This window comes from Orcinus orca, chromosome 15 (assembly GCF_937001465.1).
Source record: "Orcinus orca chromosome 15, mOrcOrc1.1, whole genome shotgun sequence".
NCBI classification, from domain to species: Eukaryota; Metazoa; Chordata; class Mammalia; order Artiodactyla; family Delphinidae; genus Orcinus; species Orcinus orca.
The window spans coordinates 60,450,651-60,468,876 of record NC_064573.1 but is presented as its reverse complement, the minus strand read 5'-3'; the positions used below and the strand labels follow the sequence as shown (position 1 = coordinate 60,468,876).

At 47.3% G+C, this 18,226-nt stretch overlaps 2 protein-coding genes across 4 annotated transcripts in view; one reads left to right on the top strand and one right to left on the bottom strand.

The window, feature by feature from the left end:
* Positions 1 to 3,278, top strand: part of PIEZO2 (piezo type mechanosensitive ion channel component 2) — a 151,493-nt gene extending 148,215 nt beyond the window's left edge. The window contains exons 48-49 of the mRNA XM_049698180.1: positions 116 to 299; positions 1,549 to 3,278. Coding sequence (XP_049554137.1) covers positions 116 to 299; positions 1,549 to 1,801 — 437 coding nt within the window. The 3' untranslated portion in view covers positions 1,802 to 3,278. The remainder of the gene's footprint in view (positions 1 to 115; positions 300 to 1,548) is intronic.
* Positions 1,042 to 18,226, bottom strand: part of NAPG (NSF attachment protein gamma) — a 31,171-nt gene continuing 13,986 nt past the window's right edge. The window contains exons 12-13 of one of the 3 annotated variants that reach the window (XR_007471740.1): positions 5,346 to 18,210; positions 1,042 to 3,191 (exon numbers count right to left, since the gene is read on the bottom strand). Coding sequence is in view for 2 of the 3 variants with exons in the window: in XM_033439417.2 (XP_033295308.1) it covers positions 3,078 to 3,191 (114 nt within the window). In the remaining variant the exon portion in view is untranslated. Of the gene's footprint in view, positions 18,211 to 18,226 lie in introns of all 3 variants that reach the window. The other 2 variants (XM_033439420.2, XM_033439417.2) reach the window with 2 other exon arrangements.

Sequence of the window (18,226 nt, the reverse complement as noted above, 5' to 3'; positions counted from 1 at the left end):
GGAACCAGATGCCATGGGTACCAACCAGGCCATCCTGGTTCATCTGAGAATGGCTGAAGTGCATTAAATCCATAAACTCTCCTGCTAATTTGATTTCATGTTTCTCCTTCTCCAGAAAATAATTTCATGAACATCACCATTATTCTGTCCAGAGACAATACAACTAAATCCAACAGTGAGTGGTGGGTTCTCAACTTGACTGGGAATAGAATCTACAACCAGCATGCACAGGCCCTGGAGCTGGTGGTCTTCAATGACAAGGTCAGCCCCCCAAGCCTGGGGTTCCTGGCCGGCTACGGGTAAGGAACCATTTCACCATTAACAGTTACGAGATCCCACTTATGTATCACACCAAGTTGAGGATGGCAAGTCTTGTATCTTCTTAGAATTCTAAAATTCTATAGCTGCATTATTAGAATTCACAGATCCTTGGCCCTTCATTTTATTTTATTTATTTTTAAATTTTATTGAAGTCTAGTTGATTTACAGTGTTGTGTTAATTTCTTCTGTACAGCAAAGTGACTCAGTTACTCATATATATATATATATATATATATTTTTTCTTTCCATTATGGTTTGTCACAGGGCCCTTCGTTCTAAAAACTGAGGAACCAGAGTCCCAAAGAAGTCAAAAATGCCATGTGTGAGTCCCACCACCAAGCATAGGACCAGAAGCCATATTTCCAGCTTCTTAACTATTCCTTCCTGTTACAGCACAGTTTAGTGCAATTCAGGGCTTAAACTAGAAATAGGCAGAGTTCTCTCTTTTCTGCTAACATTGCCTTCTGACCTGAACAGATGGAGAGTCAGGTAGAAATCACAGTTTGGGACATGCCCGATGTTACCATTTCTCCATGTTCTGACACTTCAACCCTAGGACAGGCACACCCCCTACAAGATGCTAGTACAAAGTTTTCTTCTTCCCAGAATGAGCCTCTTAAGAAATCACTGTCTATCCAGAATTTTATTATAAACATGAATCCCTGAGAAAGTCCTGGGTACAGAAAAGTGTATAAAATGATTGCATTTCTATCACATATATATATTTTTAACATCTTTATTGGATTATAATTGCTTTATAATGGTATGTTAGTTTCTGCCTTATAACAAAGTGAATCAGCTATACATATACATATATCCCCATATCTCCTCCCTCTTGCGTCTCCCTCCCACCCCCCATCCCACCCCTCTATCTACCAGATATGTTACGTAGCTTATGCATATAATATACGCAGTAAAACCACCAGAAGTTCATACACGAAACTATTAACATTGGTTGTTTCCAGAATGTAAGATTTCAAAGGACTTTCATCTTTCAAGTCCCACAGTTCTGTAATGTGTAATTTTTTTAAAAAAAAAGCATGCATTACCCTTTAATCAGCAGAAAGGTCAATGTTTTCAGCAAGGGGAAACAACTTAAGCCTTGGTAAGTCTATCACGTCTTTTATGGCATTTGAGGGAAAATGTTCAATTTTTTTTTCTTTTAGGCATGTTCTCTTAACCATATGTAACGGCCAGATACATTTCTACCTCATTTTTTTTTTTCAGTATCATGGGCCTCTACGCTTCAGTGGTCCTGGTGATTGGGAAGTTTGTCCGTGAATTCTTCAGCGGGATTTCTCACTCCATCATGTTTGAAGAGCTTCCGAATGTGGATCGGATTTTGAAGTTATGCACAGATATTTTTTTAGTTCGAGAGACCGGGGAGCTGGAACTGGAGGAGGACCTCTATGCCAAATTAATATTCCTGTACCGTTCGCCAGAAACCATGATCAAATGGACCAGGGAGAAAACAAACTGACGCCCCAGGCCACAGACCACAAGCCAAGTTCACATTGGAATTTTCCAAAGAAAAAAAGAAAAGCACAATACTCTCCTAAGAGCTAAGCATTTCTAATTCGGTGGAAACGGTCTCTCTTCTGACTGCTGCAGAAGGACTGGGCTTCCTTTTGCCCTCAGAGCTACGAGCAGAGGTACTCTCGAAAAGTCCTTTGTAATTCCATTCCTCTGAAATCAGGGCTACTCGCTTTATGTTTTAGTGCCGGTGTCTTGCAATCTGATGGACTACGTGTTGGAGTCACTGATGGGTCTCGTCCCTCAGAGGAACAGAACAGGAGGAGGAGAAGGAAGGAGAGGCCTTCTCCTGTGAGGGGCGGCGCCCTCCGAAGAGACGCTACAATGCAACGCAATGCACGGGGCTCTGCGGCCAAGGGGACACTGCCGTGAGGAGGACGGGGGCCCTGCACCCCGAATACGCAACAGAACGGGGACTGAAAACTCCTACCCATATGTCTAGAGGGGAAACAGGGAGGGGGCCAGTGACCCATGGCGATGCCAGTGGAAGGACAAGCCTCATCCTAAGCAAAAACATAACATTAGTGACACTTACTGCCTTACCTTAACTGAAGACTAATGAGACGTCTTTCCATTAAACACCAGTGACCTCTCAGGAAAAAACAGCAGCAAAACAAATACGTGGACATGGTGTTGCTGAGGCCCAGGTGGTGGGTGACTCACTCTGACCTGGTGGTTTTCTGGTTCAGAGAGTTACTGCTCTCCGTGAAACACCGACGCCCAGCTGGAGGCGGGGTCCTTGGACGTTGTCACCTTTACTGACTGAGGTCTGAGCTCTCCTCTGCCCCACCCCCACGCTTCCTCCCATTTCCATGATTCACGGCAGTGGTTTTTCCAGTATGTGACATTTTTTTCCCCTGTTTTTCAGGTCTATCAACGAGTTTACATATTCCAATTCACATTTTTACATCTGAGACGGGTTTTTTTAAGTTCAAAATTATGGAAGAAATATGTATATTGAGCTTGGGGAAATAAACAAATGGCCTTTTCTTAAATTATTATTATGGGTCATACAACCTCTTCATGAAATAACAATGTAGCATGAAAAACTGATGATTGAAATGTAGTTTTCATTCCATATTAAAAGACAGTTTCTGAGAAGAATCATCGAATGGACTAGACTATGTCCCCCCCCCAAAAATGATCCTCTGTAGTTTGGGTTCAGGACTGACAAAATAAAGCACATCCTGCAAAGTCACCTCAAGAATCCTCTTCATTCTGCCCTACTGCGTGAACTGGGAAAGGCGACTTCTCTGTCCTGTGTACCGGGAGCTAGAAAAATCAGCTAAGAATCCACTTCTTGTTGGTTGCATTGTGGGTTTTCTCATGTGGGTGCTCTATGGGAATAATAAAAGCAGGAAACAACTGGTGAGAAATTAACTTCCCAGAAGGAAACCATTACAGTGAATATGGATCTTTTAAAACATATCAGAGTTCAACTGATGCCCCGTGTCTTCTAGGGAATCAGTGCGAACCTGTGCTTCAGCTGTGAAAGCCGCGTGCCTACCCCCTGCTTAGAGAAATGCTTGTCATCTTAGCAATAACCTCAGAGCACTCAGGGAGCTCTTCAGCCCACACATGATTTCCCAACAGCAGGAAGCGTCTTCCTGCACGTTCCTGGTTGTGAATTCTTTCTTTTAAAAATGTCAGCAAGGGACCTCGAGAGAGCACATTACAGCATTATTTAGGAAGAGAAGGAATAGGAATCCTTCTAACAGGCGTAGAGGTAAAGGATGCCAGGATGGTAAACAAGTCCCATGGTTCAAGAAAAAGCCTCAGGTGTGGAGGAGGGAGGACACAGAACGACACAGAGAGATGTAGAAGGACCAGCCCTGCCGAGGCCTGTGTTGGAGTGGGACTCCCCAGAGAAGGAGGTGCCTCTGCTGGGACCCCCGGCCAGCCCGTCACGACCCTGTTCAGCCCAATTATCTGACAACGTGAAGGGATCAGCAAGCTGTAAACCGGCTTAATCCTCAGCCTCAAATGAGTGTCGGACCAGGCCCAGAGATGAGGGACACATGTCCCCTTAGAATATGTTCTCTGGAGACAGCTCTGAGAGGGGCCCCGTCCCCAAGGACCTGGGGGGGGGGGTCTGGCCAGCGAGGAGGGAGGACCAGGCAGAGGGACGTGGGGCTTCACCCAGCCCTGGGGGTGCTGGTGAGCTGGGGCCGCCCTTCCAGGTCCTGAGCAAAGGCCCAGCATCTGGGTGCTTTATGCATAATTGCCAAAATCTTGGAAGCAACAAAGATGTCCTTCGGTAGGTGAATGGATAAATAAATAAAACTGTGTTAGAATCCAGACAATGGAATAGTATTCTGCAGTAAAAAGAAATGAGCTCTCAAGACATGAAAAGACATGGGGGAAACATAAATGCATTTTACTCAGTGAAAGAAGCCAATCTGAAAAGGCTACATGCTGGATGATTCCAAATATATTACGTTCTGGAAAAGGCAAAACTATCCAGACAGTAAGAGATCAGTGGTTGTCAGGGGTTAAGGCGGAAGGAAGGGAAGAGGCAGAGCTCAGAGGATTGTAGGGCAGTGAAAATACTCTGTATGAAACTGTAATGATGGATACATGTCATAAAATACATTTGTCCAGACCCATAGACTGTACACCACCAAGAGTGAACTGTAATGTAAACTATGGCCTTTGGGTGACAATGATGTGTCAATGTCAGGTCCTCATTTGTAACAAACGGCCCATCTGGCGGGGGATGCTGATAATGGGGGAGACTGTGCATGTGTGGGTCCGGAAGTCTATGGGAAATCTGTGTACCTTCCTCTCAATTTTGCTGTGAACCCAAAACTGCTCTAAAAAAATTGTTTCAATAAAAAAAAAGCCACCTGTAATGTTGATAAATATTGATAAAACTCAGCGGGGGGAATGAATATGAAAGTGGGGAGAGACCAGGAATATTACAGTGATGCTATTCTTCCCCATGGAAAAACCCACGCAGAATAGGGGAGAAAAAGTCCTCCCAGATCTTCTCCCAGATCTTCTTCTTTAAACCCCTTAATCATTAGCCCCTGATTAGCCAAGTATGTGGCCATCCTCCCTGGAGGAAGGAAGCCAGCCTGGGGACCCTCTAACTCCCCTGAGCCCACATCAAGTCCATCCTCCATCACCAACATCATGGGACCTCCAGTGGTCGGTTTAGATTTTGTCCCCAGAAGGCTCTGAAATGGCTCAGAAACTCCATCAATTAAGTGATTTCTATACCACTCCACACCTAAGACCAAACTTTTAGTCCTTATTCAATTTCCCATCACAAACTATGGTCCAGGCACTTGGTCCAATGTCACCTCTGTGAGGATGTGCAGAGAAATAAAATGACATCCCTAAGATACGTCAAAATAAAATGCTAACATGGAAATACTTCAACCTTAAATGCAAGCCTCCTTTCACAATTTTTCAGGGAGAAACGAAAGTTAAAACAGTAAATCAAGTTAATGTCCAAGGATTAAAGAAGATGGATTAAATTCTCTTACCTTCATGAGTTAACAGTCAAAGACAGTAGAGCCGTGTCCCCATTCTTGGGAGGCCACTTCAGGGAAGAAGCTCGTGGCATCTTCACAGGGCCTTTTGGTACTTCAGATGTTCATTCCACTCAACACCAAGTTTCTGATTGTGCCTCATTTTTAAAAGAGTCCCAAAATCAGTAAGACCCATAGAACTTGCTCATAATGACCAATTTCATAAGCATTTGAGACAAGTCCCTGCCTGCCCAGCTGTCCAAGGCCAATGCGTGTCTCAGAAGCATAAAGGGTATTTGCCAAAACCCAGAGCAGAAGCTCAACGGAAGCCTGGTGGAGTCACGTGGGTCCGAGACTGGCTGGGAAGCCTGTCTGTCGAGTCAGGTAAGCAGAATCCAAAACCCTGACCGTGACCTTCACCCAGTGCAGGGCTGCATCCTGGTGCGTGGTGACCTCTGGCTGCTGCGTCTGTCTTTGGGAGAGATACCCCCATTGCACCCCACCCCCTCTCGCAGAGGCACAGCTGGAGGAGCCGGGGCTGCCTGCGGGACGCAGCTGCCCTGCAGGTCCAAAGCAACGGTCTTTAGGGTTAGATTTAGGGGAGATTTAATAGGTTGCAGGGAGACTTTCCCCAAAGCCGCTTTTCCCCAACGTTTATGTGCACGTGCCCGCATTTGTTCTTTCAGGCGAAGCAGGTGAGGAGCGCCAGCCAGGTGGCCGAGGAAATGGGGAGCTGCCAGGCGTGATTGAGGCGCCCACCCGACCCTTGGCCGGAGGAAGGACAGAAAGGAAACGTCCTGGAGAGCGACAGCGGGAGGATGGAAACGGCAGGCGGCACTCAAGCAGCTCTGGGCCCCCATCTCCCTACCTCTGCATCCACCGCAGTCTGGGAAAGGACTTCTGAAAGGCCACAGACACCCAGGAGACTGTGAGATACCCAAGCGTCCAGGAGAGCGGGGGTGTGTGTGTGGGGGTGGTGGTGGAGGAAGGGGCTGGGGACCAGGCTGGAGGCCCAGGCCGGGTGAGCAGAGCGCACAGGGACTGGAGCCATTCGCATCCAGGGCTGAACATGTGGCCACAGCCGCAGAGCCTGGCCCATTCTTGGTTAGCACCCAGGATGCCCCTCACACGCCCCGCATCCCCGCCCTGTCCTCCCAGAGTCTCCGCCAGGTCCCGCCCATCGTCCTCCCGGCCCCTGGTGGGTGCGGCCATCCTCCTTCTCCAGGTTCAGGTTCAGGGCCAGTTGCTATTCCGGAGGGAGAGAGGGGGAAGGGCTGGGAAAAGGCCAAGGGCTGGGAAAAGGCCAAGGAAGCGGGGTTTTCAGGATAGAGAGGGAGGGATTAAGGTTGGTGTGATCTGACCTCCAGGCAGAAACCCTAAAGGGTGGCGGGACTGTCCCCCAGGAGGCCCCACGTCTCACAGGCACAGCCCCTACGTCTCTCACACAAACGTGTACGTCTCCTTCCCAGTGAACGTCGTCCAATGCCAGGAGGAAGTGCCTCTAGGCTGGTTGGTGTCACCTTGGGTGTCAGGGGGATACCAGCCAGTCTCCCAACCCGAGGGAGGGGTTCAGACGCTCGGAACAGCCCGGAAGAGCTTCGGGGCCCTGGAAGGAATAGGCGGCCCGGCTCTCAGCGGAGGGTCCTCATCGTAACCCCTGCCCTGCAGGCAAGACGTCATCCAAGGGGGAACAGAGTCTTCCTTTCAAAAGTGCCTAAAATCAGCTCCGAAAGCTTTCCTAGGAGCCCTCTTCCTCCTGGTGGTTCTGTCTCTCTCACCAAGCTCGCTTCTGGGTGACAAACGTCACCATCAATGAGGGATGTCATCCGGACTGAATGCCCGTCCAGGCAGGCGCTCTACACTGATTTCCTTCCTCGGCGTCTGTCTTGCCTTTTACCCACTGCTCAGATGGATCCTAGATGAAGAACCCACAGGCACCTCACATTCACATTCAGGACCAAAACCAAAATCATGATTTTCACCCCAACGCTCTCTCTCTTTCCTGCCTGCTACTTGTTAATACTCATTCACTGGGGCAGAGGGGCTCAGAGGGTCTGGGACTCGCTCAGGCCATGAAGTCAACAGATACCTGTTTGGTCGACTCCCCTAAACCCCTGCCCCTCCAGTCCGGAGCCCCGCTCCTGCCCTGTGCAAGCCATTCTTACTGCTCATTACAGCAGTGGGCTTGCAGCCCTGGTCTCCATCCCGTGGTCCTGGAATTTCATCAGAACCAACAGAAGAGCTTTGAAAAACCATAGGTTCCAGAACCCTACAAGACTCACCGATCAGATCATACGGATCTAGGGCCCAGAAATACCTCGTTTCATCAGCGTCCCAGCTCTTGTCATGGATCTGTGTTTGGGGACAGGATGTCTAATCCATGCGCTCCTAACACAGACTAATCATCAGAATCACCCCCAGTTCTTGTTAGAAAATACAGACTTCTAGACTTCACATGATCCCACAACTCTGACCTGGGGTCCGGGGTCCAAGCATCTACCACATTTCAACCATCCAGGTGATTCTGACATCAGCCAGGTTGGAGGACGCTCCCTTCCCGTCCTGCTTCCGAGGGATGCTCTGGAGACGCACACAGAGCTGGAGTCGTGATTCCAGGCGAAGACGCTTGGGAAATGTTGACCCTTGCCTTCTAGCCAAGCTGTCGTCTACCCTGCCTGGATCCAAAATTTCATTCCCCCACCCCCACGAAAGGGGCGTCTAAAGCAATTGAGAAACTAAAGCTCAGAGAAGGAAGGTCTGTATCCACGTCCCTCACATTCCCCTCCTGATCACTTAACACTTTCTCGGCTGCTGGTCAAAGGCCTGATGAGAAAACTAGGTCAAGCTTATGGAGAAAAGTGAAGAATTTTTGCAGCCTTATAAAAATGATGGCTGACAAGGGACGTCTCTAGGCTTGGAACTAAGTAGCCAATCACTGGAAATGTCTGGTCTGCCTCATTAATAAATGATAATAAGTGAGGCTTAGTCGGTGGCTCCAAGCCTGGGCTCAACCCTAGAGGGGGCAGTGAGTCAGTCACCCACTTGGTCTGGGTTCAGTATCACTAAGGAGCCTCTCAGACCTCCCATGAAATCACTCCCCACCCACTGGATTAGATTATTTTGCAAAGACAAACTACATTTGCTGTTCTGCGCTAGAGAGAAGTCCCAAATGGAGCAGCCCCAGGGCAGGGGGCATGTTGCCTTGAACTTACACGAAGGGTGGATGGTGTCCAGAGGACAGTGGGAAATAGGAAAGGGAGGGCCTGGAGGAGACAGGAGTCACCGGAGAAGGACACCGCCTGGGATAGAGCCCAGAACACCTGGACCAACCGACCCGATGCCTGCACTGCTGGGCCTGCCCCGATGCAGCCGCAGGACCCAGGCCCTCACTCACTTCCCAGGACGCAGACCTCCAAGTGTGCCAGTGTAGGCACTTAAAATCCTACTAAATAAAACCGGTTTCCATCTTCTGTTTTCCCTGATGCGTTCATCTGTTTAGATTTTTGGTACCACCTCCATCACAGCAAGTTTCTTCCAGGGAAAACTTCACATACGCAAATGTTGTTCCATCTCCACGTAGGAAGACTTTATGAAAACAGAGGCCAGCTGAGCCGTGGAAAGTTCTGGGGTAACCTCTCTGGATTCCCGGTGCCGTTGGCTGGCTGGTGGCTCGGCCCCGAGGGGCTGCCCAGAGCCTGACCGGGAGGCTGCCAGCACAAACGCTGAGCGCTCCAGGGCTGGGCCTTCCTAAAACGCTAACCACACATTAAAGAACCACACAGCTCTACGAAATCATGAGCGATGTTGCTCCGGGGCATCTGGCTGATGCAAGGTGTGAAATATTAATGAGCCTTGCAGATGGTTCATTGTTCAGCGCTGCCCGGAGCCCCAGAGGCTGATGACAAGCACCTCTGCCCTGCACGGCCCTTGGGGCATGAAACCCAGAAAGCATAACAAAAAAACCCCCCAAAACCAAAAAAATCAGAAAATATAAAATAACCAGAAAACAGAGGAGAGACCCTGTGGTGTCAGTACTGAAAATGTACTGAATGTACATTTGTACTAAAAACAAAGTCTTCTTGCAGAAGGGCCGAGGGGGGCCCTTGCAGACCTCAGTCATCGTGGGAGCCTGGCCGGGCCGCCTCCCATGCTGGGGTCTGGCCAGAGAGAGCGCCAGGCTCAGGCAGGCTCCATGGAGACACCAAGGGGGATGGGGGGGGTCACGAGGTCACGAGGAAGGTGTTTGGGCTCAGCACTGCTTTGTGGGACCCCTGATGAGAATGACCCAGGAAATGAACTACAGAAAAGGGAATACATTCAGGGAAGGAATCAGAAGGAAGAAGGTTACAGACCAGGGACCCCCACACACACGCCACCCCACCCCACCCACACCCCACCCCACACAGCTTGTATCCCTTTGTCCCTCTTGGTCCTGGTGTTGCTAAGCCCCACTCTGCGCTAGGCGCTGACGATGTACCGATGAACGACGGACACATCACCTGCCCTCAGGTAACTGCCCTGCAACTTGGCAGAGTGGCAAGACACAGTTTGAACAGCTTGTTTCCATAGTACGAGTATTTGCACACACAGAACCACCAAAACAGCTGCTGGGGAAAATGGGTCTTTCATGGTTGTTTTGGCCTCAAACAGCAGTTTGTCTTTTCTGAGAGCAGCATGGGTGGAGGAAGGAACTGGGCCTTTGAGGATCTGGTCTGGGATCTGTGTTCAGGAATAAATCAATAATATTGCAATGGCCTTACAGCCGGGCTGGGAGGATAAAATGAAATCCTGGCCATATGCTGTAGTGACAACTAGCACCAGTTAGTAGTGAATTAGAGAAGATGGCCAGTATATGAGCCCTCTTGATCAGTATTTTTATCATTTTTGGTAAAAATTAGGGGTGCAGATCAAAAGCATACAGTAATCAAACCTAACCATGTCACCTTCGAAATACATGGACATAAGTGCAAGGAGAAACTGATGGAATCAAAGTCATGGCCATGGTGAGAGATTAGAAGAGTCTTCTTGCAGAATCTCACAGATCAAGGTGAATAATTATTCGAACAACTCAGCTCAGAAGTCTGATATGTCCACTTTTTACAGAGCCCAACCCTCTACAAATAGAGAATACATAAACTCTAGGGTACACGGAACATTTACGAAACTTGACCAGGTTAAATTTAAAAAGTATCAACAAATTGCAACCAAAAGTCCTCATACTGCGCTGTTTACCCCACACAGCTCTCCCCTCTTCCAGGCACGTAGCAGGACTGCATTTCCCACCTCTGCCCCTTGTGATCGGGTAGGGCTTTGTGATGAGTTCTGTCCCTAGTGGCCTGGAGCTTTCAGACATTCTTTCCTCCTCTCTCCTGGAACCGCTCACACAGCAACTGGTAACAGGGTGCCCAGGTAACTACCAAACTTTGATGGTCCCACAGTGTAGGTGAGATTAAAATTGTGCTGTTTTAAGCCACAGGGATTCAGGGGTTATTCATTCTGGCAGCATGATCTAGCCTGTCTTGACTCACATGTTCTTAAACCAAGATTGAAAAATTACTAATGACTAAGCAAAAATAATTTTAAAATCATGGTAGGAAAATGTAAATTCCTAAATAGTTCATGAGTTTAAAAAAATGGAATGCAAAATTGTTTAATTCATCAAAAGAAAATGACTACATTTCAAAATTTGTAAAATGTAAGTAAGGTGCACTAATCAATGAGACTGAAAATAGATGAATTAAGCTTTTAATTCAAGATGGAAGAGAGAATAGATAGAATGAAACAGATAATAATAAACATAAATAATAGATAAAGGAAGTCAAAGGTAAGAATATTTGTAAGAGAGAAAATACAAGAAAAAATGCAAGAGAGTAACACTAAAATCAAGTTGTTTCTGAAGAAAATAAACTCAAACAAAGCTCTACCAAGGCTGACAAAAGAAAAAAAGGGAAAAGAAAAAGAGAAAGACAAAGCATAAATTTAAAAACAACCATAAGGAAATATTATAAACAATTATGTACTAATATACTTGAAAACTTAGATCAAATAGAAAATTTTCTTAAAATGTATATGTAAATGATAAAATTCAACTCAAGAAGAAATAGAAAAATACAAATGGAATAAAGCAATAAATACTGATTTGAGAGCCAGAAGCTGAGGGACATCACTCCAGATTTTCCAGACATTAAAAGGATGATGAGGTTATATATTATGAACAAGTGTAGGTCAATAAATTTTACAACTTAAACAAAATGGAAAAATTCCATGAAAGGCATGTATTGCAAAAACTGACTCAAAAGAAAATTTTCAAAGAAACAGAATAGTCCTATGCCAATTAAGGAAACTGAATTCATAATTGAAAACTTTCCCAGAAAAAAAAACTCCAGGCAAGATGAATTCATTTTTGAATTCTGGCAAAAATGTAAAGAGAAATACCAATCCTTCCATGAACTCTCTTAGAAAGCACAGGAGAAAGGAATGCTTCTCAGCTCATTTGCTAAGGCCACGGTTACCCTGGTGCCAAAATCATCAAAGACGTTTCAAGATAAGGAACTTAAAGAAAGATAGCCCCCATGAGCACAGACACAGAAATCCTTAACAAAGCATCAGCAAATCCATTTCAGCAGTACACTAAAAAAAATTCATCATGATCAAGTGGGTTTAACATCAGAAAACATGTCATTGTAATTCATCATGTTAACAGAATTACAAGTGCAAGTTCAGGAGCTGCTGGGAGACCCTGGCCCCTCTTCCACCTGCTCACAGAACATGAGTTGTCTTCTCTGGAAGGACCAACGGACCAGGGAAAAGACCTTCAGCTCCTCAGCATCCTGGGATCCCCAAAAGAAACTTCCAAACACGTGTACAAATCACCCTGCATCACAGCCCTTCACCCATAACCCCGCCCACAAACAGCCTCCCGGCAACCCCGGGTAGCTTTTAGTGCCTCCCTCTCAAAGGTAAAGAGTCACAGAGAATCACCAGACACTTGGGAGTGCCTTCAACACAAAGACAGAGGCCAAAATGCATCTCAGGGGCAGAATTTGAAAAGCAGGATAATCGGCATTTTCCAAAAGATAATACATGATATTGGGTTCAGGAAATAAGAATAGTTTATGTTAGGAGTGGAAAAAGGAACAATTAGAAAATGAGGTAAGAAGGAAGAGCTCAGTGCAAATTAAAAATCTGAGACCTTAAGTGGAAATGAATGGAAGGTTTGAAAGATAAAATTGAGAAAATGTGTAAAAGATGAAAAATAGGAGAGAAGAGGTAATAAAATTAGAGGATTGAATCGGGCAGTGCAACACACCACTAATAGGAAATTTAAGAAGAGAAAACTGAAGAGTGGAAATTACTTTTAAAAATAAAGAAATGAAGAGATTTTCCCAGCATAATCAATGCAAAGAATCACTCCAGGGCACATCTGGTGAAATTTCAGAGCACATCCGAGGTAATTTCAGACAGAGGAGAACTATCAAACGGGCAATGGACTTGGACATGGAGCTAGAAGGTAATGGAGCAGTGCTTTCGAATCCCTGAGGGAAGAGGATTTCCAGCCAAGGCACAAACATTACGGTGACACAGTGCAGACAGCCAACAGCTCAAAACAGTCCCTCTGGCCCCATTTTCTGGGAAATTCCTGGAAGACGTGCTCCACTGAAATGAGGGAATAAACAAGGAAGAGGAAGATGGGAACCAGGAAGCAGGACCCTGGGGAGAGGGAGGGGCACAGAGACCCCTGCGTGGGGAGGGCGTCTGCACACAGCTGCTCACAATGCTGGACACCAGGGAGGCTGGGGGCTGGAGGAGGGCCCACGTGATGTATCACTGCAACATGGAGAGTGTGCAGAGGGGTTAAAAGCCCTTTGGGAATTTTGAAAAGGATCAATTATAATTATATAGAAATACAGGCAAGTAAAAAAGTGAGGCTATGATTAATTCCAGGCAATTATTAATTTGGGGAAAAAACAAAGGATGAACAAGAAAGAATACATAATTGTGGCTCTCTATTTTCTCAGATTTATTCACTTAGCAAGGATCTAATGTGTAACGATTTCAAGCCAGGCACGGTTCTAGGCCCTGGGGATAAGACTAAGTCCCTGGGTTGTATTCTTGAAGGGAGGAAAGACAAGAAAAGACTATGGAAAAAAAAAATCAGGGTAAGGAAGGTGGAGAAAGCCTTTGGATGTTCAGGGAAAACCTCTATGCTAGTTACGGAAAAATCTGATAAGCAATAGATATTACTTATATATGTAAAATATGAAAACATAAGGCACTAATCAATCAAAACTGTATTAGCTGAGGCAGGGGGCTGCAAAAAGTCCTAGGAGAAATCTCAACTTTCACCAAAGGAACTTATTCAACACTTTCTAAAATCTAAAAACCAAGGAAGAACATTATAAACATGTTATGTTATATTACAAACATGTTATTTAGAAGTATACATAAAAGAAAGAGAAAATGTGAATTTGGTCATCACCAGAAAATTGGATTGGGGTTTGGGGGAGTGTAGACGGAGTGTATTTGACCCTTAGGTTATGTGCATATATTACTTTGATGAAAATAAATTCATTTAGAATTAAATATTCCTGAAACGATGGCACATTTGACTATACAACCTGCACCGTGAATATATAAACCCCATGTAGAATTATCAACACCCAGCTTAGTCCAGGGTGGGAGCCCCGGGACACAGGAAGAGTCAGGTGCATCGGGCGGAACGTCCACATACACACAAGGGGAAGGGCTGGTTGGCTCAGATTCCTCCCATGCAGTTTTCACGGCCAGGAGTAAAGCAATATTAACAAGTTTCTGAGGGGGGAAGGTGTCACCCATAAGTGTTCTACTTAGCCAAGTTGTACATAAAGTAAAAAGACACAAGGCAGATGCTGTCATGTAGGCAATAATTCAAGAAATCCATGAGCTTTTCTTGGAAAAAGAGAAATGGTGAAATTTAGCCAATCAAGGGATGAGTCAAAATCATTTTTTTTAAAAAAAGGAAAAATAATGGTTAAAAACTGGTGCTGGTGAGCTCTAAACCCATTTAAATATAAATTTAAGATTAAGTTTTTAAGACTAAAAAACCTGAGGGATTGTGGTTAAAGAACAAGATGTAAATGTTACAAACCTTGAAAATGGGAAAATTAATAACAAAAAAAATCAGAACACATTAGGAAAAAACAATCCAAGGGGGTTTCCCTGGTGGCGCAGTGGTTGAGAGTCCGCCTGCCGATGCAGGGGACACAGGTTCGTGCCCCGGTCCGGGAAGATCCCACATGCCGTGGAGCAGCTAGGCCCGTGAGCCATGGCCGCTGAGCCTGCGCGTCCAGAGCCTGTGCTCCGCGACGGGAGAGGCCACAACAGTGAGATCCCGTGTACCGCAAAAAAAAAAAAAAAAAAAGTATAGGCGTTGTAGAAATAAAGTGGTGATTTGCCAGACTTTTAATCATGCACGACCTGTGCAGTTCTACGACTGATAAAAAATGTTGATAAAACACTGACAAAAAATGTTAAAGATCCTCCTAAGAAACTGGGCATTTCAGGCAGAGTCACAAACCTGCTTGTTATTAAACAAGCCAAAAAGGGGGGGGAGGAGGGAGACAGCCCACAGATAAAGGCCATCAACTGGGGGGGGAAAAAAAGCACAACCTAAAAGTTGAGAATTATGTTTTACTCAGCAGACTTTCTAAGAACTTCAAGTCGGGAGGCAGCCCCTCAGATACCTGTGAGGGACTGCTCTGAAGAGGTAAGGGAGAAGCCAGGATACAGAGGGGGTTTTGCAACAAACCCCAGGTAGATGGGACATCAAAGATCACTTAATTAAAGAAAACCAGACATCCGCTTTTCTGTGTATGGGAAAACGCCCCAGTCCGGGCTCACTGAGATCACTCCTCTGACGTGCACCTCAGCTCTCTGGCGCAGCATCCTGTGCTTCCCCGTCCTGAGGAGCGGGATGGCTGCAGTGGCTGAGGGCCACTGGTTTACCCCCCACCCTCAGCAGCCTTCCCATTGGTTCTGGGGCGTCTCCACTGCAGACTGAAGGGTCTGGGTTTCTTTAAACCTCTGATCCCCTCCCCCCACCCCAGGGGGGCCTCCCAGCTTAGTAGTAATTCAAGGAGGCTGGCTTAGTACCAGCAGGAGAAATGCCATTTGTTCCCTGGGCAGTAAAGGGCCTGAGAGGCCGGAGGGCTTCTGGGCTGAAGGATCAAATCCATCCACCCTCCTGCAATGGAGCCCGGAACTAGACCCCCAGGGCCTGGGGGAGCTGCCCCAGGCTGGAGTCACGTCCAGGGTAGGGTGCACATCCAAACAGGAAACTGCTGCTGCGGAAGGAGCACGTTTACACCTGCACCCAGGCCGTCCGCCGGCTGCCCTGCAGTGGGGCCCGGCCCAGACAACCCTGCTTCCAGCGATCTCTGCAGTGGCACAGGGCCCGCAGAACCCAGAGGGGCCATCCCTGAGGTCACCTGGAGTTTAAGAATTTTGCCTTTGGGTTTGTGTTTTGTAAGCGAAGTGCTATGGGGCGGTGGGGGATGTGCTGGGGCTTGGAGCCTTAGATGTTGGGGGGCCCCCCGCCCCTGTGGCAACCTCTGGGCCGAGTTGCTGGCAGGGCCGATGCCCCCATGAGGTGCTCTCCCCAAGGACTGGCCCTGAAGACAAAGGCGGGGCAGGGCGGGGCAGGCAGAGGGACACACAGGAGGGGAAGAAGGCTTTCTGCCTGAGTTTGGAACAAAGGGCCCTCCATTTTCATTTTGCCCTGGGCCCCGAAAATCATGAAGCTGGCCCTGGCTGAAGCGCGCCTCCAAGCCCATCACTGCTGCCGGAGTTGGGCGTGGGTCGCGCGTGGACACCCTCGGGGAACAGGGTCTGTGCACCTCCTAGACGATGATGCCTGCAGCTCAGAGACGACACATTCCTCTGGGTGCCCAGGGTCAGTCTGACCCCCATGAGATGCAGTGACTTCTGTCACCCAGTCCCCAACCTGACATGAATTTACGGTAAGCAGTATGTGCCCGTGACCGATTCCTGCACTGTCCATGGGCCCAGCGGGATGAGGGGCAGGGCCAGGGCCACAGCCACCACTCTCTGGGGCCACGTGGCTCTGACTCAACCCACGGTCATCGGGTGAATAGGGCCTGAGGGTGTATGGATCCTCCACCGGCCGTGCAGGCGACAGTGCTCACTGCCGAGGTCTTCAGGGCAGACCGCTGCCCTGCTCCACGCGGGAAGCCCACCCAAGAGGGGCTGGCGACGGGCTCTAGGGAGGAGTCATGGACAAGCTCCAAGTGCCAACAGGGCAGGTCGAACAAACTCTGTTTCTGATTTCTCCTTCTCTCCCGACCACCACGCTGCCCATGTTATCACCTCTGGGAAATCACAGCCCGAGCCCAGCTTAGCTTCAATCAACTTTATGGTTTGGCTCCGACATTCCGACACCTGGAAACCTGGAGGCCAACAATCACCCGAGACAGCGTGGCTGGATCCTGGGGGGCAGGGACTCATATGCTTCTTGAAACCTGAGGTGTGGGGTACACTCAGCCCCTCTAAGTGAGGTGTGGAGGGTGGGCGAAACCACTCCGTAAGGTACAGTACGTTTCCGTGGACTTAGCAATGTTACATCCATTTGGTTTGAAAGGTGCTAGATAACGGTGGTAACACAGAGTGACAGAGCCTGACGAGGGGCCGGCCAACTTCAATGAACAGAGCCACCTCCGTTGAGCGCTTCTGTATTTAATACTGGCTCAACGTCCGGAGACTTGCTGCCCGGGAGAGAATCAAGGCGCCCCCTGGCGGAGGTCACATTCATTCACATTTACAAACAATACACACAAGATTTACTGTACGTATACAAGTTAGCTAAGTGCTTACTGAGATTTTGAAAGCTAAGTTTTAAAACGGCCCTATTTAGGCCTCTTGAAAGCTTTGGGAGAATCAGAAATAAAAGATTTATAAATATAATTTAAAATGTTCTACCTTAAATTCGAAGGGGATTTAGTTCACCTAGTTTGTAAGTGGGGCTATTTTTTAGGGGAATTTTAATCAGTACCACTGACTGTTATTAAAAGCCATGTAAGTTCTTTCCATGGGCAAAGGCCCCTTGACCATTTAAAAAAACACTCAAATGGAAAAGGGTTGCTCTCCTTTTTCGAAAGGGATGTTTGCCTCAGTCCTTTTTTCCTTCAAGACATTTTTTATGTCCTTAAATTTAGTATCAAATTAAAGTCGGTGACGAGCCTTTTCTTGATACCAACCTAATGAAAACATGGGGGCGGGGACAGAGGGAGACAGAGGGAGACGGCTTCTGTTGTCTTTCCCAGCTGACCCGTCTTCACAAACGCCAGGGGGACCACAAGGCCACTCAGAACACGCCAAGGTGTCCTGAGGGAAACCAAAATCGCATTGCACCCAAGCCCCTCCGTCCCCTGCATTCTCTCCACCTCTTACTCCAACTTCCACCAAATCCTGGTGTCAAATCCTACTACCGATCCCCATTCCCCAGAGGACAGGCCAGCATTACACAGCACTCACTCAATAAACGTGTGATTAATTTTAGTAAATCCGCTGGTAACTAAGGTGTCAACTATGTATAAATGCAAACAATGCCATTTCAGTTTTCTCACCTCCTGGGTATTTTTCTCTCACTTAACTCGATGAAAGAATTACTCTCTTGGAAGGTGTGCTGAAGCCTCCCACCTCACCAAGGCCAGAGAGCACAGTGTGACAGTAGCAGGATGACTGGCACCTTAAAAAGCTCCACGCATTTGAAGTAACCCCCAGAGGGACTTAACTGACTCCCGGCATAAGGCACAACTTACAAGAACAGACGAAATATTGTTCTTGTCCAGCACGGCTGGGATCATGTAAATAGCTGAAGATGTATCTTTGGAAAAAAAGGG